Raw genomic sequence first — 18,309 nt, forward strand, 5'->3', positions numbered from 1 at the left:
AATTTCTTAGCAGCTTGAGATAAATTCACATACCATATAATTCACTAAAAATATACTATTCAATGGTTTTTATGTGCAACTATTACCACAGTCAGTTTTAGAACATTTTCATCAACTCAAAAAAACACACAAAAAACCTTTAATGATCACCCCCACAAGGTCTCCATCCTCATAGACTTAAAAAATCACTAATCTAGTTTTTGTCCCTATGGATGCTCTATTCCTGACATTTCATATAACTGTAATCATGTAATATGTGGTCTTTTGTAGCTGGCTTCTTTCACTTAGCATAATGTTTTCAGAGAGTTCCTCTAAATTGAAGTATGTTTCAGCACTTTATTCCCCTTTATAACCAAATAATATTCCACTGTATGGATATAACCTAACCACATTTGCTTACCCATTTATCAGTTGATGAACATTTGGATTGTTTCTAATTTTTATTAAGAATAATAATACTATTCTATTATTGTATAACACTGTTTTATTATAATAATAACACTATTATGAATAATGCTATGAACGTTCATGTATAAATAATTATTTCAACACCTGTTTTCAATTATTTTGAGTATGTCTAGGAGTAGAATTGCTGGGGCATGTAGTAACTCTATATTTCACAGGTTGGAGAACTGCCTCTTTCCAAAGTGGGTGCACCATTTTACATTTCCACCAGCAGTGTCTGCGGGTTCAAATAACACTTGTTATTACCTGCTTCTTGATTATAGCCATTAGCCAGTATTAAGAAGTAGCTCATTATGGTTTTGGTTTGCATTTCTCTAATGACTTATGATGTTGAGCATCTTTTCATGTGCTTATTGGTTATTTATGTATATTCTTTGAAGAAATTCATATTCAGATCCTTTGCCCATTTTAAAAACTGGGTTGTGAAGAATTCCCCGGCCGTCCAGTGGTTAGGACTCCGCGCTTTAACTGTAGACGGCACAGGTTCAACCCCTGGTTAGGGGACTAAGATCCTGCAAGTCACACAGTGAAATAAAATGAAATAAAATAAAATAATAAAATGCCACCACTAAAAAAAAAGAAAAAAAAAACTGGGTTGTCTTTTTATTTTTAAGTTTTAAGAGTTCTTTATAAGTTCTACATACCAGTTCCTTTCATCGGATAATATGACTTGCAAATATCTCTCTCTCATTCTGTGTGCTATCTTTTCACTTTCTTGGTAGTGTCCTTTGGAACATAAAAGTGTTTAATTTTGATGAAGTTCAATTTAAGTTTTTTTTTTCTTTTATTACTAATGCTTTTGGTGTTACATCTATGAATCTATTGCCAAATCCAAGGTAATAAAGATTTAGCCCTATGTTTTCTTGTAAGAGTTTTACCGTTTTTGCTCTTATTTTTAGGTCTTTGATCCATTCTGAGTTAATTTTTGTGGTTGGTGTGAGTTAGGGGTCCAGATTCATTCTTTTGCATGTGGATATCCAGTTGTCCCAGTCCCATTTGGTAAAAAGATTATTCTTACCCTAGTGAATGGTCTTGGTACTCTTGTTGAAAAATGGCTGACCACAGATGTGGGTTTATTTCTGGGATTTCAAATCTATTCCGTTAATCTATATTTTTGTCATTATGCCAGTACCATACTGTCTTGATTACTGTTGCTTTGTATTAAGTTTTAAAATAGGGATGTGTGAGTCCTCCAAGTCTGTTCTTCTTTTCCAGGGTTGTTTTGGCTACTATGGGTCCCTTACAATTTCATATGAATTTTAGAGCCATCTTGTCAATTACCCAAAAAAAATTTCCAGCTGGGGAACTGTATTGAATGTATAGCTCAATATGGGGAACATGGCCTTTAATATTGTGATTTATAATAAGAAATATCTTCATCCCAGTTTCTGGCACAGAGCTCCTAAAACCCTTGGAATTTCCCAAGTGAAGAAGTGGGGGCTGTCTTTTGTTATGTTTATGAGGTGACTTTTAGAAAGCACCTAAGGATGGGGGCTGGTTGCCTGGAGACCCAACCTTGTGATTAGAAGGTTGCAACTTTCAGTCCTATCCCCAGCCCCAGAGGGGCTAGAGGTTGAATCAATTGCCAATGGCCAATAATTTAACTAATCATGCTATGTAACAAAGCCTCCATAAAAACAAACAAACAAACAAAAAAACCCCCATGGCCTTCCAGAGAAATACACACAGATGTCTCTAAATACATAAAAGATCTACTACTGCTAAATTCTTTCCAGGCAACGAAGCTTTCAGCCCCTGCATGCTCATCCTCTGGATACAAAAGGATGCAATGGACACTTTAAAATGACTACTTTTCTCTTCCTTAGGTCAGATAAATTCTAAGGTAAGCCCCCCACCCCACTTTATTTTTCTTCCCATTACATTTATATATAACTGAGTTGATTTGAAGCATCAAGACATGCACATGTTAGCACAAGTTAAGATCTGATCACATCTAAATATGCCTGCACTAAATCCAGAACTGTGACACAACAGCACTTAAGTAAAATCTTTGTAAATCTGCTTCCCTAAATCTGGGACACTGAGAAACAATTAGAAAAATGCAACATTGTCCTTAGAAACTGTACATGTTGAAGGAGTGGATATTCAACAAAAGTCTGTCAATGACCATAAGTACAAAGTAAATACTAAAAATGTTGTAATGCAAGTAAAAAAATATATTCTTGTGAAAATATTTAGGTTTGCCAAAAATTGTCTTGTTAAAGCAAGACAGTTTATGCCATGCCCAATTATTTGTTACATGATTTCTGTGCAAATCTTTATAACTGGACAAAGCCTCAGTCCTAAAATGTTCCTCTTTAATTAAAATTTATCCAAACTCAATCAGAAGAGTCCATTTGAATTTATTGTTTTACATAAACAACATTAGAATCTATTTATTTTTATATTTTTTCCTCACAGTTTTGAGATATAACTGACGTAGCACTGTATAAGTTGAAGGTGTACAGGATAATGATATGACTTAAATACATCATGAAATGATTACCACAATAAGTTCAGTCAACATCCATCAAGTCATATAGATACAAAATAAAAGAAAAAATATTTTTTCCTTGTGGTGAGAACTCAGAGTTTACTCTCTTAACAACTTTTACATATAGCACACAGCAGTGTTAATTATTTTAATCATGGTGTACATTATAGCCCCATTATATTATTTATCTTACTGGAAGTTTATACTTTTTTGACCACCTTCATCCAATTCCCCCTTCTCCCACCACCTGCCTCTGATACCACAAATCTGATCTCTTTTTCTATGAAGTTATTTGTTTTTGAAGTATAATTGACCTATAATACTATGTTAGTTCCTGGTATATGACATAGTGATCTGATATATATTTGATAGTAAATAGTCACCGTTTCAAAATGGTCACCGTAAGTCTAGTCACCATCTATCACCATACAAAGATACTATATAATTATTGACTATACTCCCCACACTGTACACTTCATACTCATAACCTATTTTGTAACGGAAAGTTTGTACCTCTTAACCTCCCTCACCTATTTTTTTCCTCCCCCCAACCCCATCCCCTCTAGCAAACACTTGTTCTCTGTATCTGTGACTCTGTTTCTGTTTTGTTATGTTTGTTCATTTGTTTTTTTCTTTAGATTCCACATATAAGTGAAATCATACAGTATTTGTCTTTGATTTATTTCACTTAGCATAACACCCTCTAGGTCCATCCATTTTGTCTCAAATGGCAAGATTTCATTTTTTTTATGGCTAATATTCCATTTTGTGTATGTGTGTATATATACACAGACACACACCACATCTTCTTTATCCATTCAGCTATTGATGGGCACTTAGGTTGATTCCATATCTTGGCTATTGTAAATAATGCTGCAATGAACATAAGGGTGCATATATCTTCTCAAATTAAATAAATTTTGTACCTCTTTTTTCTTAATTTCATCTTTGTATTGTTCTTTACTATGCATAGACACAAGTAATTTTTGTATAATTATCTCATATCCTGCAACTGTGCTGAATTTATTAGTTCTAATAATGTTTTAGTGGATTCCTTAGGATTTTCTATATATAAAATCATGTCATCTGCAAACAGAGCTAGTTTTACTTCTTCCTTTCCAATCTGGGTACTTTTTATTTCTTTTTCTTGCCTAACTGCCCCAGCTGTTCAATTACACAGCTGTTGAATACTGCCCCAGTATTCAATTACAATACTGAATGGATATGCTCTGTGGCAAAAGCAGAATCTGCCTTATTCCTGATCTTAGGGGGAAAGTATCCAATATAATTATAGTTGTGAGTTTTTTATAAATGCCCTCTATCAGGTTAAGGAAGTTCTCTTCTATTATAAGTTTACGTCTCTTTTTTAAAATTAATTAATTAATTAATTTATTCATTTATTTTTGGCTGCATTGTGTCTTTGTTGCTGTGCGCGGGCTTTCTCTAGTTGAGGCAAGCGGGGGCTACTCTTCGTTGCGGTACGCAGGCTTCTCATTGCGATGGCTTCTCTTGTTGTGGAGCACGGGCTCTAGGCACGCAGGCTTCAGTAGTTATGGTATGTTGGCTCAGTAGTTGTAGCTCGCGGGCTCTAGAGTGCAGGCTCGGTAGTTGTGGCATACGGGCTTAGCTGCTCCACGGCAGGTGGCATCTTCCCGGACCAGGGCTCCAACCCATGTCCCCTGCACTGGCAGGTGATTCTTAACCACTATGCCACCAGAGAAGTCCCTATAAGTTTAAGTCTTCTTATCATGAAAGTGTGTTGGATTTAGTCAAATGTTTTTGCTGCATCTACTGAAACGATCATGTGGCTTTGTTTTTTATTCTATCTATATAGTATTACATTAACTGATTTTCAGATGTTAAACTAGGTACTGTATTTTACATCATACGAGGAGGCTCATTATGCCATATCAACCCAATATTCATAATGATGCTAATACTGATGACTGGTTTCAGGTGACAACAGTATGATGCCCTCCCCCGCCTGCCTCACTGTACAGTGTTGTTTTTTCCCTTATGACTAGCAAGTAATCTATGAGATGGTAATTCAGAACCATGTCAATATTGTTCCTCATCAACTCAAGTTTTAAGGGTTTTAGCATCCATTAATGATCCTTGTCTAAATCAAATATTTCCTTAGGGTTTGCAAAATGTTGATTTTTCTAATTCTATTATTCCTTCTCTATTAGCTAGCATTCCTGTAGAAAGAAGAGCTTTACCTCATGAACTGGAGATACTTGCTTACAATGAAATACAATTCCTGTTGAAAAGGTAGAATAAACGTTTAGTCCATCCCCTTCAATTACCAGTTTTTACAGTAAGGAAATGATACAATAACCACTGCATGGCAACAAACAAGTTTTATTCTATTTAGTTCTCATGTAAGTTTCATTATTAGAAACTCATGGATTTTTATATAGTGAGTATGATTCAATCAATCATAGTGGTTATTTATTATTGTTTTTCTGATGCCCCAATTGTCCAACTCAGGTCAATGGGAGCCTTTTCAAACTGGGTTTTAGGTTCTTTTGACACAAACCCATCCTCACAAGCCTACCTTATCTATTCCCTAACTCACATGTGGAATCAGGTATTTTTACAAAAAGCCCTGATTTCTTTTAGTGGGAAATGGTACTTAAGAGATCAAAATATATACCCTAAGGGTATTCAATGCTATAGAGTTATCAGGAGCAGTTTAAAAAGTACAAAAACTATTTATTCCTTCAGTTTTGAAAAGTATTCCTCTGTGAAACTATTTGAGCATGGCATTTTTTAGGAAGTACTTTCTTGTGACAATTTTCTAAATTTCTTCAATGGTTACTGCCTATTCAAGTTTTCTCTGTTTTTGAATAAATTATGGCACTTAATACTGTCTGATAAAAGAATCTATTTTCAAATGTATTCATTCAGAGTCATATAAGGAGCCTTTTATGATCCTTCTGTATCTGTGGTTCTATGGTTATTTCCCTATTCCTTTTTTTTTTTTTAAAGATTTATTTATTGATTGATTGATTGATTGACTGCTATGTTGGGTCTTCGTTTCTGTGCTAGGGCTTTCTCTAGTTGCGGTAAGCGGGGGCCACCCTCCATCGCGGTGCGCAGGCCTCTCACTATCGTGGCCTCTCTTGTTGCAGAGCACAGGCTCCAGACGCGCAGGCTCAGTAGGTGTGGCTCACGGGCCTAGTTGCTCCGCGGCATGTGTGATCTTCCCAGACCAGGGCTCAAACCCGTGTCCCCTGCATTAGCAGGCAGATTCTCGACCACTGTGCCACCAGGGAAGCCCCTTCTCCATTCCTTTTTAATGGTCTACATCTGGGCTTGCTCGCAGTTTTTTTTCTTGCTTAGGACGTATAGTGGATAATCAGTTTGCTGACTTTTTTTTCTTTAAGAAAAGCAATTATGGAATTTGTGTCAATTCTACTGTTTTCTAATTCATTATATTCTCCTATCTATTAATAACTATTTCCATTTGCTCTTTTAGGTTAATATATTGTTCACTCATCAAATTGCTTAACAAAAAAGTATTCTAAGTTCATCTTTTCATTGTAAATTCATTCCTTTAGAGAAATATGGAATATAATTATCAAACGCTTAAATTCTCTAGAGTCAAATAAAACTCCTTACATTTAAATATTATAACATAAAAATCAGGATTATCAATGGAATTCAGCTTAACCCATACACATAACATTTATTTCTATTTAATTTCATCAACCTTAAAATAGTTAGCAATTAAAAAAATAGCAATATTCTTACCTCTTTTGTGGTACCTGCTCTTCCAGGTTCATGACTTATACAAAAAGGGCCAGTTTTCCATGCTTCTGTGTCTCCACAGTCACAAAATCCTCCTCCAGTAGAAGTATGCATCTGATAAATGAAAAATGAGTATGTCTTAATTTCAAAACATATCACAAAGCAAAGAAAATGATAAAGATGACTCAAATAATAAATGTTTCCCTCTATTTCAACCTTAATTGCCTTTAATGTTATAGATATATATCAAACAATATTTTGATTAGTTAACCAAAAAAAATCCTTAATACTTAATCACAACAAAACTGAACCTTCAAAATTGCTATTTTTGAAACATATTCAAAGTTTTTAAATAATAGTTTTTAAAACACTGTACTAATGGAGGAGAACAGATTGTGACGTGTGCAAAAAATAATCTATACTTCACCCAGAATGCTTCAGTAGATTTTATGATTAAACAAACTTCTTAAAAATCATTATAATGATACTTGTATAAGTACTTAAGACATGTATAAAGTATTTTCATCTATATTGATGTTCCACAGCAACTAAAACTTATTCACAACATTTTCCCTTTGAGGGTTCCTGTAAAAAAAATATTATCTAAAATATCCTAATTTAGATAGAGAAGGATGACAATGACCTGAATTTGAATCTTCCCCAAATCTCCCCCCTCCAAAGCATACAACTAACAAGGAGAACAAATAAAGCCACACATGATCCATGTCTGCAAGATTACTAGGAGACAAAAAATAAATACCACAACCTTCAAATAGCTTGTTTTATCAGAGTTCCTGTTACCTATCACTTCAAGCCTGTGGTTACAGACAATAGGAGAGGGAAGCTCAAGTGACCCCATGAAAGAGAACAGAGGGGTACAAAGGACTTAGATCAAGCACAAACAAAATCACACTCCAGAAGTGAAAGCCCAATGCCAAGGGACAAATACTGAACACAGGTTAGGACTTGGTGGTTCACAGGGAAAGAGACTGAAAGTAAGCAGGACCAGAAGTGGCCACCTCAGAAAAGCATTACTTTTGAAGGAAAATCAAATACATTAAAAAAGGTGGTAACCCATTATAGATGCGGCAGTAAGTGAAAGAAGTAAATAAAAAAGAAAATTTAAGGATCTTATGAAACAAGAGAGAAACAAGACATGCCAAACCCTCCCCTCACCTCACCACCATCACCAATATCATCTATAAAATAAGTTACATAGAAGAGGGTAGAACTGACAGAAGAGAGCACTTGTGAAACCTATCCATGAAATGAAAAAGAACAGAAAAAAGTACACCATATCCACACAAAACTATTGCAAAAAAAAAAAAAGCCAAAAAATGCAAGTAAGAGCCAAAACCCAATTATGAAGCTGAAGAAAACTATACAGTGCTCCAAACTGAATTACACAGCCTCAAACAAGCATTAAAAACCCTTAATCAGACTAAACACCTTTAATCATAAATACAAGAACTAGTAACAGAAACGGACAAAGAAATAGGAATAAATAAAATGAGACTCAAGTGAACTAAGGGGAAAAACCAGAAGAAAACGATATCATATCAGAAATGAATTTTTTTTAATTACAAGATGATAGACTCAAATGAAAAGTTAATAAATAGCATTGAAACAAAGCAGGAAAACAAGAGAATGAAAATAAGATGAAGTAAAGAAATACTTCACAGTAGGCAAGCAGGAAAACAAGAGAATGAAAATTAGATGAAGTAAAGAAATACAGGGTCAGAGAAAAAGTGGTTGAAATAGAAGATAGGCCTAATAGAGGCAGATGAGTATAACTGGAATCACCAAAGAAAAATCAAAACAATGGAACAGAGGTAATATTTAAAACTGTAATCTAAGAAAACTTCCTGGAAATAAAAGACCTGAATCTACAAATTCAAAGGGCCAAGAGTGACTGAGAAAAAACTCACTCAGAATGATCAACTCCAAAGTATATCCTCCTAAAACTACTGGACTTTACAGATGAAAGTCCTGAGGCCCATGGCAAAAAGATGAAATAACATAATCACAAGAAAATTAGACTGGCATCAGACTTCTCAATAACAACACATAAAGCAAGACAACAGCAGAGCATTTTCAAGGAAAGAAACTGCAAACCAAGAATACTGTCTACAGCCAAGCTATAATAATATAATTTTGAATATGTCAGAACTTAAGGAACACAGTATACATGCGACCTTCCTGAGGAATCTACCTGAGCAGTGATCAGCAAACTTCTTGTATAAAGGAACACATAGTAAATATTTTAGTCTTTGCAGGCCATGGAATCTCTGTTGAATTACTCTATTCTGCTCTTGCAGTGAAGCATCAGCCATAGACAATAAATAAATGAACCAGCATAGCCACGTTCCAATGAGACTTTATTTATAGGCACTGAAATTTTAATTTCATATAATTTTCACTTATCATGAAATATTATGCTTCTCATCTTTTTTCCCAACCATCTGAAAATATAAAAACCAAGCTTAGGGACTTCCCTGGTGGTCCAGAGGTTAAGACTCTGCGCTTCCACTTCAGGGGACACAGGTTTGATACCTGGTCAGGGAACTAAGATCCCGCATGCCTTGCGGTACAGCCAAAAGAAAAAAAAAAAAAAAAAAAAAGAATAAAAACCAAGCTTAGCTTGCAGGCAATACAAAAACAGATGGTGAGCCAGATTTGACCCACAACTGTAGTTTACTGACCCCTAGAGGATGCGCTTCAGCTGACCAAGCAGTGACTGGGGAAACTTCAGAAAAAGGACAGATGGCAAACATTTTATGTATTTAATTGTAGTGCTAAGAACAAATCAAGGGTGTTGAAAGACACATGGATAGAAGAATGTAAACATTATATGATCTCACAATCAGAAAGACTACAACTAAAAAGTGGGAGAAGGGAAAGAGAAGGCAACATAAGATTATAAACTATTAAATAGGTAACAGGAGGGAGTCAAAGATAGCATTAAAACTGACAGACTAGATAATAAAAAGTTACATAAGGGAGTAAAAAGGAACTAAACGCACTATAAAAATTATTAGTACAAACAGTATCACTAGAACAATAGTAACAAAAGAAATTAGAATATACAAATCAATTTTATATACTGAAGAATGTTAGACTCATCCATGATTACTAAAAATGTAGTTGTTTCAAATGAAAGTAAAAGCATAACCTTAGTATAGGGAATGCCATGGAAGCAAGGCACAGGTGGGTAATCCATTTACCCCAAATGAACTACCTGTGTGTGTTGTGAGGTAGCAATGATAGAACTATGATCTTCTGTGGTGATAACACCCGCAATGCAGAAGCATTCCCTCTTCACATGAAGAGTGTGAATAACAAGAAGGGATGGAGAGTCACCTTTCATTATTTCATCAACTATTGGTGTTTTCACAGTATTTTAAATGCCTGATTTCAATTTTACAACAACAATACCAATATTTATTCTGAAAGGTAATCGTATGTTTCAAGTAACAGAACTTCCAACACGATCTCTAAGAATAATTCAAAGTTCTTTTTTTGGCCGCACTGTGTGTCTTGCAGGATCTCAGTTCCCTAACCAGGGACTGAACCCGGGCCATGGCAGTGAAAGCACTGAGTACTAACCGCTAGACCACCAGAGAACTCCCTAATTCGCAGTTCTGAACCATGCTTCAGAAAAACATCTCCAGCAGTGCAGGATTTATTCCTACTTCATCGTTGGTAATAACTGCACATGTCACTGCAGGAACTTTACATTCTTCTGCTGCAGACTTTTAAGACTGCTGTGAAAGGTGTACTTTTGGGAACAACTGAGTACTCCATAAGGCAGCCAGCAGCATGACCTTAAAGGAAAACTTGGACATGGTGGAGCGGGTCTGGACAGAGATGCCATGCCATCTCCGTGCAGCAGCCCCACTTCCTCTGTGGTGCCAGGGACGGCAAAAGTTGTTCTGTGCTATTCTGCGACAAAAGGTTTTTCTTGGTGCTTTCTTCACATGGTACCTGCTCTTGGGTCTGCATCCCCATCGTTATTCTTTTCTTCTCCTTCTCTGCAGCAACACGCATCCCTTCTTATTTCTTCCAATTTTTTTTTAATGGCTTCATTTTTTCTTTTATTAAGTTTTTTATTATAAAAAGAATATACACAATGTATAGGCAAGTTACAAAGGATAATAATAAAATGATCCAGCATCTAACACAAGAGACTATTAATACTGTTGAAGTTCCCTCTGTGATCATCCACTTGCCCTGGAGGTTACTATTATCTGAATTGTATTTATTAGTCATTCCCTCACTTTTCTTTAAAAATTTCACCACATGTAATAGGTATTCCAGAAAGATTCTATCAACTTATTCTCCCACCAAAAGTCTTCTGTTCTCTTCACACTCACTTTTGAAGGGTAATATTTTTAAAAGCTTATAAACATAATTTTTTATTAGTTACACAATAGCCCATCCTTCTGATAACTCAAAGGTTCCTGAGTAAGCTGTGTACGCACCTTCTATAAGAAGAGCTCTGCAAAAACCTAAAGATGATAGACCTAAGCATGCTTCATAAAAGAGTGCATTGTGGTGGCAGTGTAGACTGGTAAGCTTTCAATACTCTAAGGTAGCTTAGTGAAGAGGTTCCTAAAATTTAACAGACAAGTTTTACCAGTCCACGGAAAATCGGAAAAGGAAGGAATAGCAATGTGATGAGCTCTTTAACAGAGCTACATGTATGCAATCTAAAGACCTGCTCTTTAGTCTGAGATTATCCTACTTTCTTGGAATTAAATTTTCTTTTTCTTCATAAAATGATAGGAGATGGTAGGTATTTTTTGATTGCTGTTCATGTGCTCTTTTTGAAATTAAAATTGAACTTCCCTAGCCAAATAAAAAATTGAAAACCCTATGTCTTACCCAAAGTCTTCTGAAATTGTACTGGCCCACAAAATCCCAAAGCTTGGCAACTGGAAAACTCTGGCCTTGAGACTTCAGCATCTCTCCCCCTTAATATCCCAGAGTAAAAATAAGAAGAAATTAACAACTTCCTCCTTGTCTCTACTTCTGGCATTCTTTCTTGAGTTCTCCAGCATCCAGGAAAAAACTATAATAAATGGAGACGACTGGGAAATATGAAATTAACCAATGATCAACTTTGTAAATTCCATCAGTGATTAGCTTTGCAATGTTGGGAAAACATTTTAACCACACTGTATGATAGGCTCCTCATGTTTTTTCTTTTGCACAATAATAAAATATATATATATATATATATATAGCTTATCATTTCCTGAGATAGAAGCAGTAATGTTGAAGCCAGTCTAAAAACATGAACCGCATTTTCAGCTCTATGGAAGAAATAGTCTACATAACTTTAAGATGTTATTTACATTTACATGGGACCTTAGGCATATTATATGTACAAAGAGAAACATCAATTATTATATCTGCCCAAGCCCAGAGCACAGAACCAATACTGTTATTTGGAAGGCAGCTATGCTCACCACTATACCACCAACGCCCAATACTATTATTTGAAAAATACATTTCAGCTCAAAATAACAAAGTTGTCTGAAGATGTAACAGGAAAGGCAAATCCCTCAACCTCACTACTAATAAAGAAAATTAAACTAAGACCACAATGTGATACCATTATATACCCACCAGACTGGCTAAAATTAAAAAGACTAGCAACACCAAATCTTGTAAGTGTGTGGAGCCATGGAAACTCTCATATACTGCTGAAGAACTTATAAATTGGTATAACCACTTTGGAAAACATTATCTACTATGACTTAAGATATACCCTAGAACTCAGCAATTCTATTCCAGATATATACCCTGGATAAACTCCTGTACATGTGTACCAAAATACACAAATAAGAAAGTTCACAGCAGAATTGTTTTAATACAATAATAGTCCCAAATTGGAAACAATCTACATATCTATATACAGTACAATGAATAAAGACAATATGGATTATTAAACCCTATAAGGTAAATGGACAAAATATATATATGTGTATATATATAAATATATACTTAATGCTGAGTGAAAGCTACTCAACAAAAAAAGATACAGAATGACTCCATCTATACAGAATTCAAAAACAGAACCATTCAATATGATTTGGGTGATAAGCTAAAAGGGAAATCAAGGAAACCATTATCACAAAACACAGCAGAGAGATTATCACAAAGGAGGAGAGAAGGATGGTGATCCAGAAGGAACAAATGGGAAGCCCCTGAGAGCTGGAAATGTCTCATTTCTTGACCTAAGTAGTGGTTACACAGGTGTTCACTTTATAGTTATTCTTTAAGCTGTTCATATGCTTTATACAATCTTCTGCATAAAAATGATGTATCTCAAAAAAAAAAAAAATTGTAAGGGGCTGCATCTTGAGGTAGTAGATGTCTTATCACATGATATGTTTAACCAGAGCTAAAGGTTCACAAATCAGGTCTGTTACAGCAGGAACTCAAGTACTAGTCAGGAATTTGGACTAGCTGGCCATCAGACTCCTGCCAATCTAGAGATTTTATGCATCTATTTTCATACCTTGTAACGATGATTTTTATGAACACTATTCTGGAAGCAGTCCATACAGAGTACACATGTTGGATCAATTGCACAGTCCCTGAAAAAGATTAAAAATCAGACTCCAAAATTTACATGACTCCTGCTGATGCTCAAGGTACGACTACAAAATAATGTGAATGAGTTTCCTATATCATGCACAAACTGATTATGAAAATACTTTAAAAACTGAATTCCAGGGACTTCCCTGGCAGTCCAGTGGTTAAGACTTCACCTTCCAAGGCAGGGGGTGTGGGTTCGATCCCTGGACGGGGAGCTAAGATCCCACATGCCTTGTGGCCAAAAAACCAATACATAAAACAGAAGCAGTATTGTAACAAATTCAATAAAGACTTTATAGTCAAAAAGACATGTGCACCCCAATGTTCACTGAAGCACTATTTACAATAGCCAGGTCATGGAAGCAACCTAAATGCCCATCGACAGACGAATGGATAAAGAAGATGTGGTACATATATACAGTGGAATATTACTCAGCCATAAAAAGGAATGAAACTGGGTCATTTGTAGAGACATGGATGGACCTAGAGACTGTCATACAGAGTGAAGTAAGTCAGAAAGAGAAAAACAAATATCGTATATTAACGCATATATGTGGAATCTAAAAAATGGTACAGATGAATCGGTTTGCAAGGCAGAAATAGAGACACAAATGTAGAGAACAAACATATGGACACAAAGGGGGGAAAGTGGGGGGTGGTGGGGGTGGTGTGATGAATTGGGCGATTGGGATTGACATATATACACTAATATGTATAAAGTAGGTAACTAATAAGGACCTGGTGTATAAAAAGTAAATAAAATTCAAAAAAAAAATTAGTTTTCTGGTGCTCCATTCAGCAGCACATATACCAAAATTAGTTTTCTGAAAAATCATCAGCTTTTTTTCATTCTCTGCATCATCTTATCCTATTACGGTTATGAACGTATTTTATAGACACTGATTGTTCACTGGTAAATAACGCTTGGTTAAAGACAAAATTCATTAGAATGTAAGCAACATAAATTAAAAGATTTTAATTTATTTTATATAACGATATGTCCCAAGCACGTAGAGCAGTGCCTGGCACACAACAGGTATTCGATGAATATTTACTGAATAAATTAAATTCCATCTCTCTTAATCTCTTCCCTAATAAAAACTTCTAAAATGTAGAATTTTATTTAATACTTTCAAGGAAACATTAACAATAATATAAATTAGTGCAAAGTGCAAAATTAATTTTTAAAATATTTATTTAGAAAAGTTGAAGAGATGGAATTGGGCAGTTTTAAAAATGAATTTTTAAAGGCTAATAAGTAAAAACTGACTAATAATAGCCTCTAAAATATAATATCATCTACTAACCTATTCAGAGCAGGATTTGTCAACCTCAGCAGTACTGACATTTTGAACTGAATAATTATTTGCTGGCGATATAGGAGACTGTCTGTGTGCCATAGGATGTTTAAGCAGCAACCCTGGCCTCTACCCACTAGATGCCAGTACCATTCCCCGAGCTGTGACAATTAAATATGCCTCCATGACTCTTCTGGAGAAATGAGGTCTACGAATATCTACTATGCTTTAGTTGAAACTGACTGGGCTTCAGCTAAAAATACATAACAAGATAAATGAAACTTACTGCCATATAGCAAAATAGTACACAAAATACAAAAGCTGACTGTTTCCTGAGAAAAGAAGAGAATAAAGAAAAGCAGTATGTTCTAGACAACTGTTAACTATACATAAACCAGTCAAACCTAGAATTACAGTGAAGCAAAAAACAATTCTCTGTATTTATAAAATCTAAAATTTCACATTCCTAACCTAAACAACCTCTAATAAAAGAAAAAAAAAAAAACTAAAAGTGTTGTTAAGATCTAAAAGTTAAAAGTTTCAGGCAGGAGTAGAGAATAAAAAAGTTCTCTGTGTTACCATGCTGTGTTAAGTCAACTTCTCTCACAAAAGGCAAATAAAAACCCTAAAGCCGTTTCCAGTTTCCTTACCACTGGCCTCTTCTATCCAACTAAATTACAAATGCTCCTACAGGTCCACAACCCTTTGATACCAAATTTGGTGGCAAAAAAATGACCTGAAATGACAAGGGACTACAGACTTTATTTACACCACTTGCTGTGAATAGTCATACATTTCTTACAGAAATGCTCTGTTTGATTACAGGATCCTGACCTGACTCCACTAGGGAAGTATTCAGAATTCTGAAATACATGTGGCGCCAAGAGTTTCAGATAAGGGTGTATGGACTATGTTATAAACAAGGCAAAAATCTATCTCTTATATACTTCTGAAGAACAGGAAGAAAAAGTGAGAGAACTGTTTAAGTCATATATTCAAAAACAAGCTGTACTAGCAAAAACAAACTTATAAGTGCACAATAAAACAAAGTAAATTATGTAGAATTAAATATATTATAAATAGTAATATACCAAGAAAGGTACATCACAAAATACATACAGAATATCAAGTTGTTATTATAACCAATCCTGTACATTTCTAAATCTTACCTACAAGAATATGTTGTCTCTCCACTTTTGAAAACCTTCCCACAGAGTTGAAATGCTCCACTGTGCTTCAATTTCTCTAAGCAAATATCTGGATCTTCTCCAAATAAGTACCATTCCAGTGGAGTGAATATTGACATTTGTATATTCTCCTCCTGCTTTTCTAAGTCTGGGTCCATTTCAGCAAAATAAATTTCTGGCACCAATCGTGCCAAATGGTTCAAGAAAGTAGTATGAAAATCAATTTGCTGATGCCACCACTGAAAAACAAAACAAAACAAAACAAAAATTAAACTTTGTTACAAGTTCCTTCTTAAAGACCTAGGGGCACCAGTAATTCTGTCGTTTCAGAGGAACTGATTTACAATATATTCTTACTTTATCCTTCACCAATACAAAAGGAAAGTAAATGATTTTTTTTTTTTTAAAAAAAGGCCTTGGAAATAAGTGGTTGTCCACATATCACAGATATCTGGAAAAAAGAAGTGCAGCTATAGTGGATGAGAATTACTCTTCCCTTCTGAAATGGTCAACTCCTGGTGTGTGAAGGTGATTCTATTATCAGTGAAAGGCTGTACAAAGTATTCCCCATACCAGTAGCTTAAGTATTTTATTTTTTTCTTACAATTTTATTGAGATATAATTGACATACAGCACTTATAGGTTTAAGGTGTACCGGCATAATGATCTGACTTACATACATCATGAAATGATCACCACAGTAGTTTTAGTAAACATCCATCATCTCACACAGAAATAAAATTAAATGAATAGAAAAAAAAAAGTGTTTTTCCTTGTGATAAGAACTCTTAGGATTTACTCTCTAGTAGTTTAATTATTTAAAGGAACCACAGCATTTAATGAGATCAAAATGAATGAGTGCCAGTTTTCAGAACACAAAAAGCACTAACCATGAAAGAAAAAAAAAGATAAATTGGACCTCAGCAAAAGTAAAACCTTCTGCTCTTCAAAAGAAACTGTTACAGATGGCTTTTTTGCCATACTTATTTACACATGAAAACATGTCAACATCATTAAATCATTAGAGAAGTGCAAATTAAAACAACAGTGAGGAGAAACCAAGATGGCAGAGGAGTAGAAGGACGTGGCGTTCATCTCTCTCCACAAAAGCATCAAGAGTACATCTACAGATGGAATAATTCTCAGAGAATACCTGCTGAACACTAGCAGAAGACCTCGGACACCAGAAAGGACAAGAAAGATCCCTGCATAACCGGGTAGGACGAAAGAAAGAAGGGAAAAATAAGAGGACAAAAAGTGGGACAGGATCTGTGCCCCTCGGGGGAGCTGAAGCACAGAGGTTCCCGCATCCAGGGAAGCCCCCTCACTGATGGCAAAATCACTTGGGACAGAAGGGGAGCATCTGAGGCTGTCAGAGGAGGATGAAATGGCTGGTCTGTAGCAGACGGGACAGAGTGAGACCTACACAGACGGTCAGTGCCACAAGCATGTGTGCCCCAGACTGGGACGTGTGTCTGCCGGTGCACACGGGGGCTGAGAGCTGGAATATGGGGATTGGAAAGCAAACCCGGGGGGAGGACTGCTGTTGGCTGCGAGGAGACAGCCTGAGGGGACGGGAGGGAGGAAATCGGCAACCGGGAATGCTTATGAAGGAAACCCAGACTGCCATAGAAGCAAGGCACCACTGTTGAATGACGTGCAGGGGGTGGAGCCACCATGGCAGCCTCTCTCTCCCCATGCACTGGCCCCCTGCCCCAACAGGCGCTAGGAAAAGCTACCAGAACTGACCTTCTCGTGCCGGTCACCAGGCGCTAGGAAAGGCTCCCACTAGGGCCAGATCTCTCATGCCCATGGCCACCAGTTTTCCTGCGTACCTGTCGCTGCCAGGGCCCCCGTGACCCAGGCAGTCATGCCACCTCCATGCCCTGTCCTCACCGGGGCAGACCTGATTGCTCCAAGGCAGCCTCGGAAGCAGACTCCAGTGGGTGGCCCACACGCAAAGGTGGGGCTAAAACCACAGCTGAGCCCCAGGGGCGGGGCAACTAAGGAAGAGGAACAAAAATCTTTCTGTGCAGCTACACAAACTGCAGATTAAATCCCCACGATCAGCTTGGTAAACCCTGCATCTATGAAATATCTGAATGGACAACGAGTGTTCCCAAAACAGAAACCAGTCTAGTGCTAGCAGCTATGGACTTTGGGGACTAGTACACCCAAGAGTTGGGCCATGTCAGAGTCCTAGCTGCCCCACAGTGCCCAGAGAGAGACCAGAAACCTACCTAGAGGTTTTGGAGGACAGCCTGGGGATGCGGAGGTTGGCTGTGACTCAAGGTAAGGGCAAGGACACTGACAGCTGAGACCCCAGGAAAATATAATTATTACTATTTTTTTAATGTTTTGTTTTGTCCTGTATTTTTTATTATTTGTTTTTATTTAGTTTTTTAAATTTATAATATATTTTTTTATATTTCTATTTCTACATTACTTTTTCGTTGTCCTGTGTTTTTACCTTGCTTTTTTTTTCCTTTGTCCTATTTAACTTTTT

The 18,309-nt window shown here is 36.2% G+C and overlaps 1 protein-coding gene across 6 annotated transcripts in view; it reads right to left on the bottom strand.

The window, feature by feature from the left end:
- The window catches only part of UBR1 (ubiquitin protein ligase E3 component n-recognin 1), a 141,418-nt gene that overhangs the window by 94,287 nt on the left and 28,822 nt on the right, over positions 1-18,309 (bottom strand). For 4 of the 6 annotated variants that reach the window (XM_082388701.1, XM_082388700.1, XM_082388702.1 and 1 more), the window contains exons 2-4: positions 15,786-16,042; positions 13,239-13,317; positions 6,716-6,826 (exon numbers count right to left, since the gene is read on the bottom strand). In XM_082388701.1, the coding sequence (XP_082244827.1) occupies positions 6,716-6,826; positions 13,239-13,317; positions 15,786-16,042 (447 nt within the window). Of the gene's footprint in view, positions 1-6,715; positions 6,827-13,238; positions 13,318-15,785; positions 16,043-18,309 lie in introns of those variants that run through there. The other 2 variants (XM_082388704.1, XM_082388705.1) reach the window with 2 other exon arrangements.

The sequence above is a fragment of the Balaenoptera borealis genome, assembly GCF_965194805.1.
Source record: "Balaenoptera borealis genome assembly, chromosome: 3".
NCBI lineage: Eukaryota > Metazoa > Chordata > Mammalia > Artiodactyla > Balaenopteridae > Balaenoptera > Balaenoptera borealis.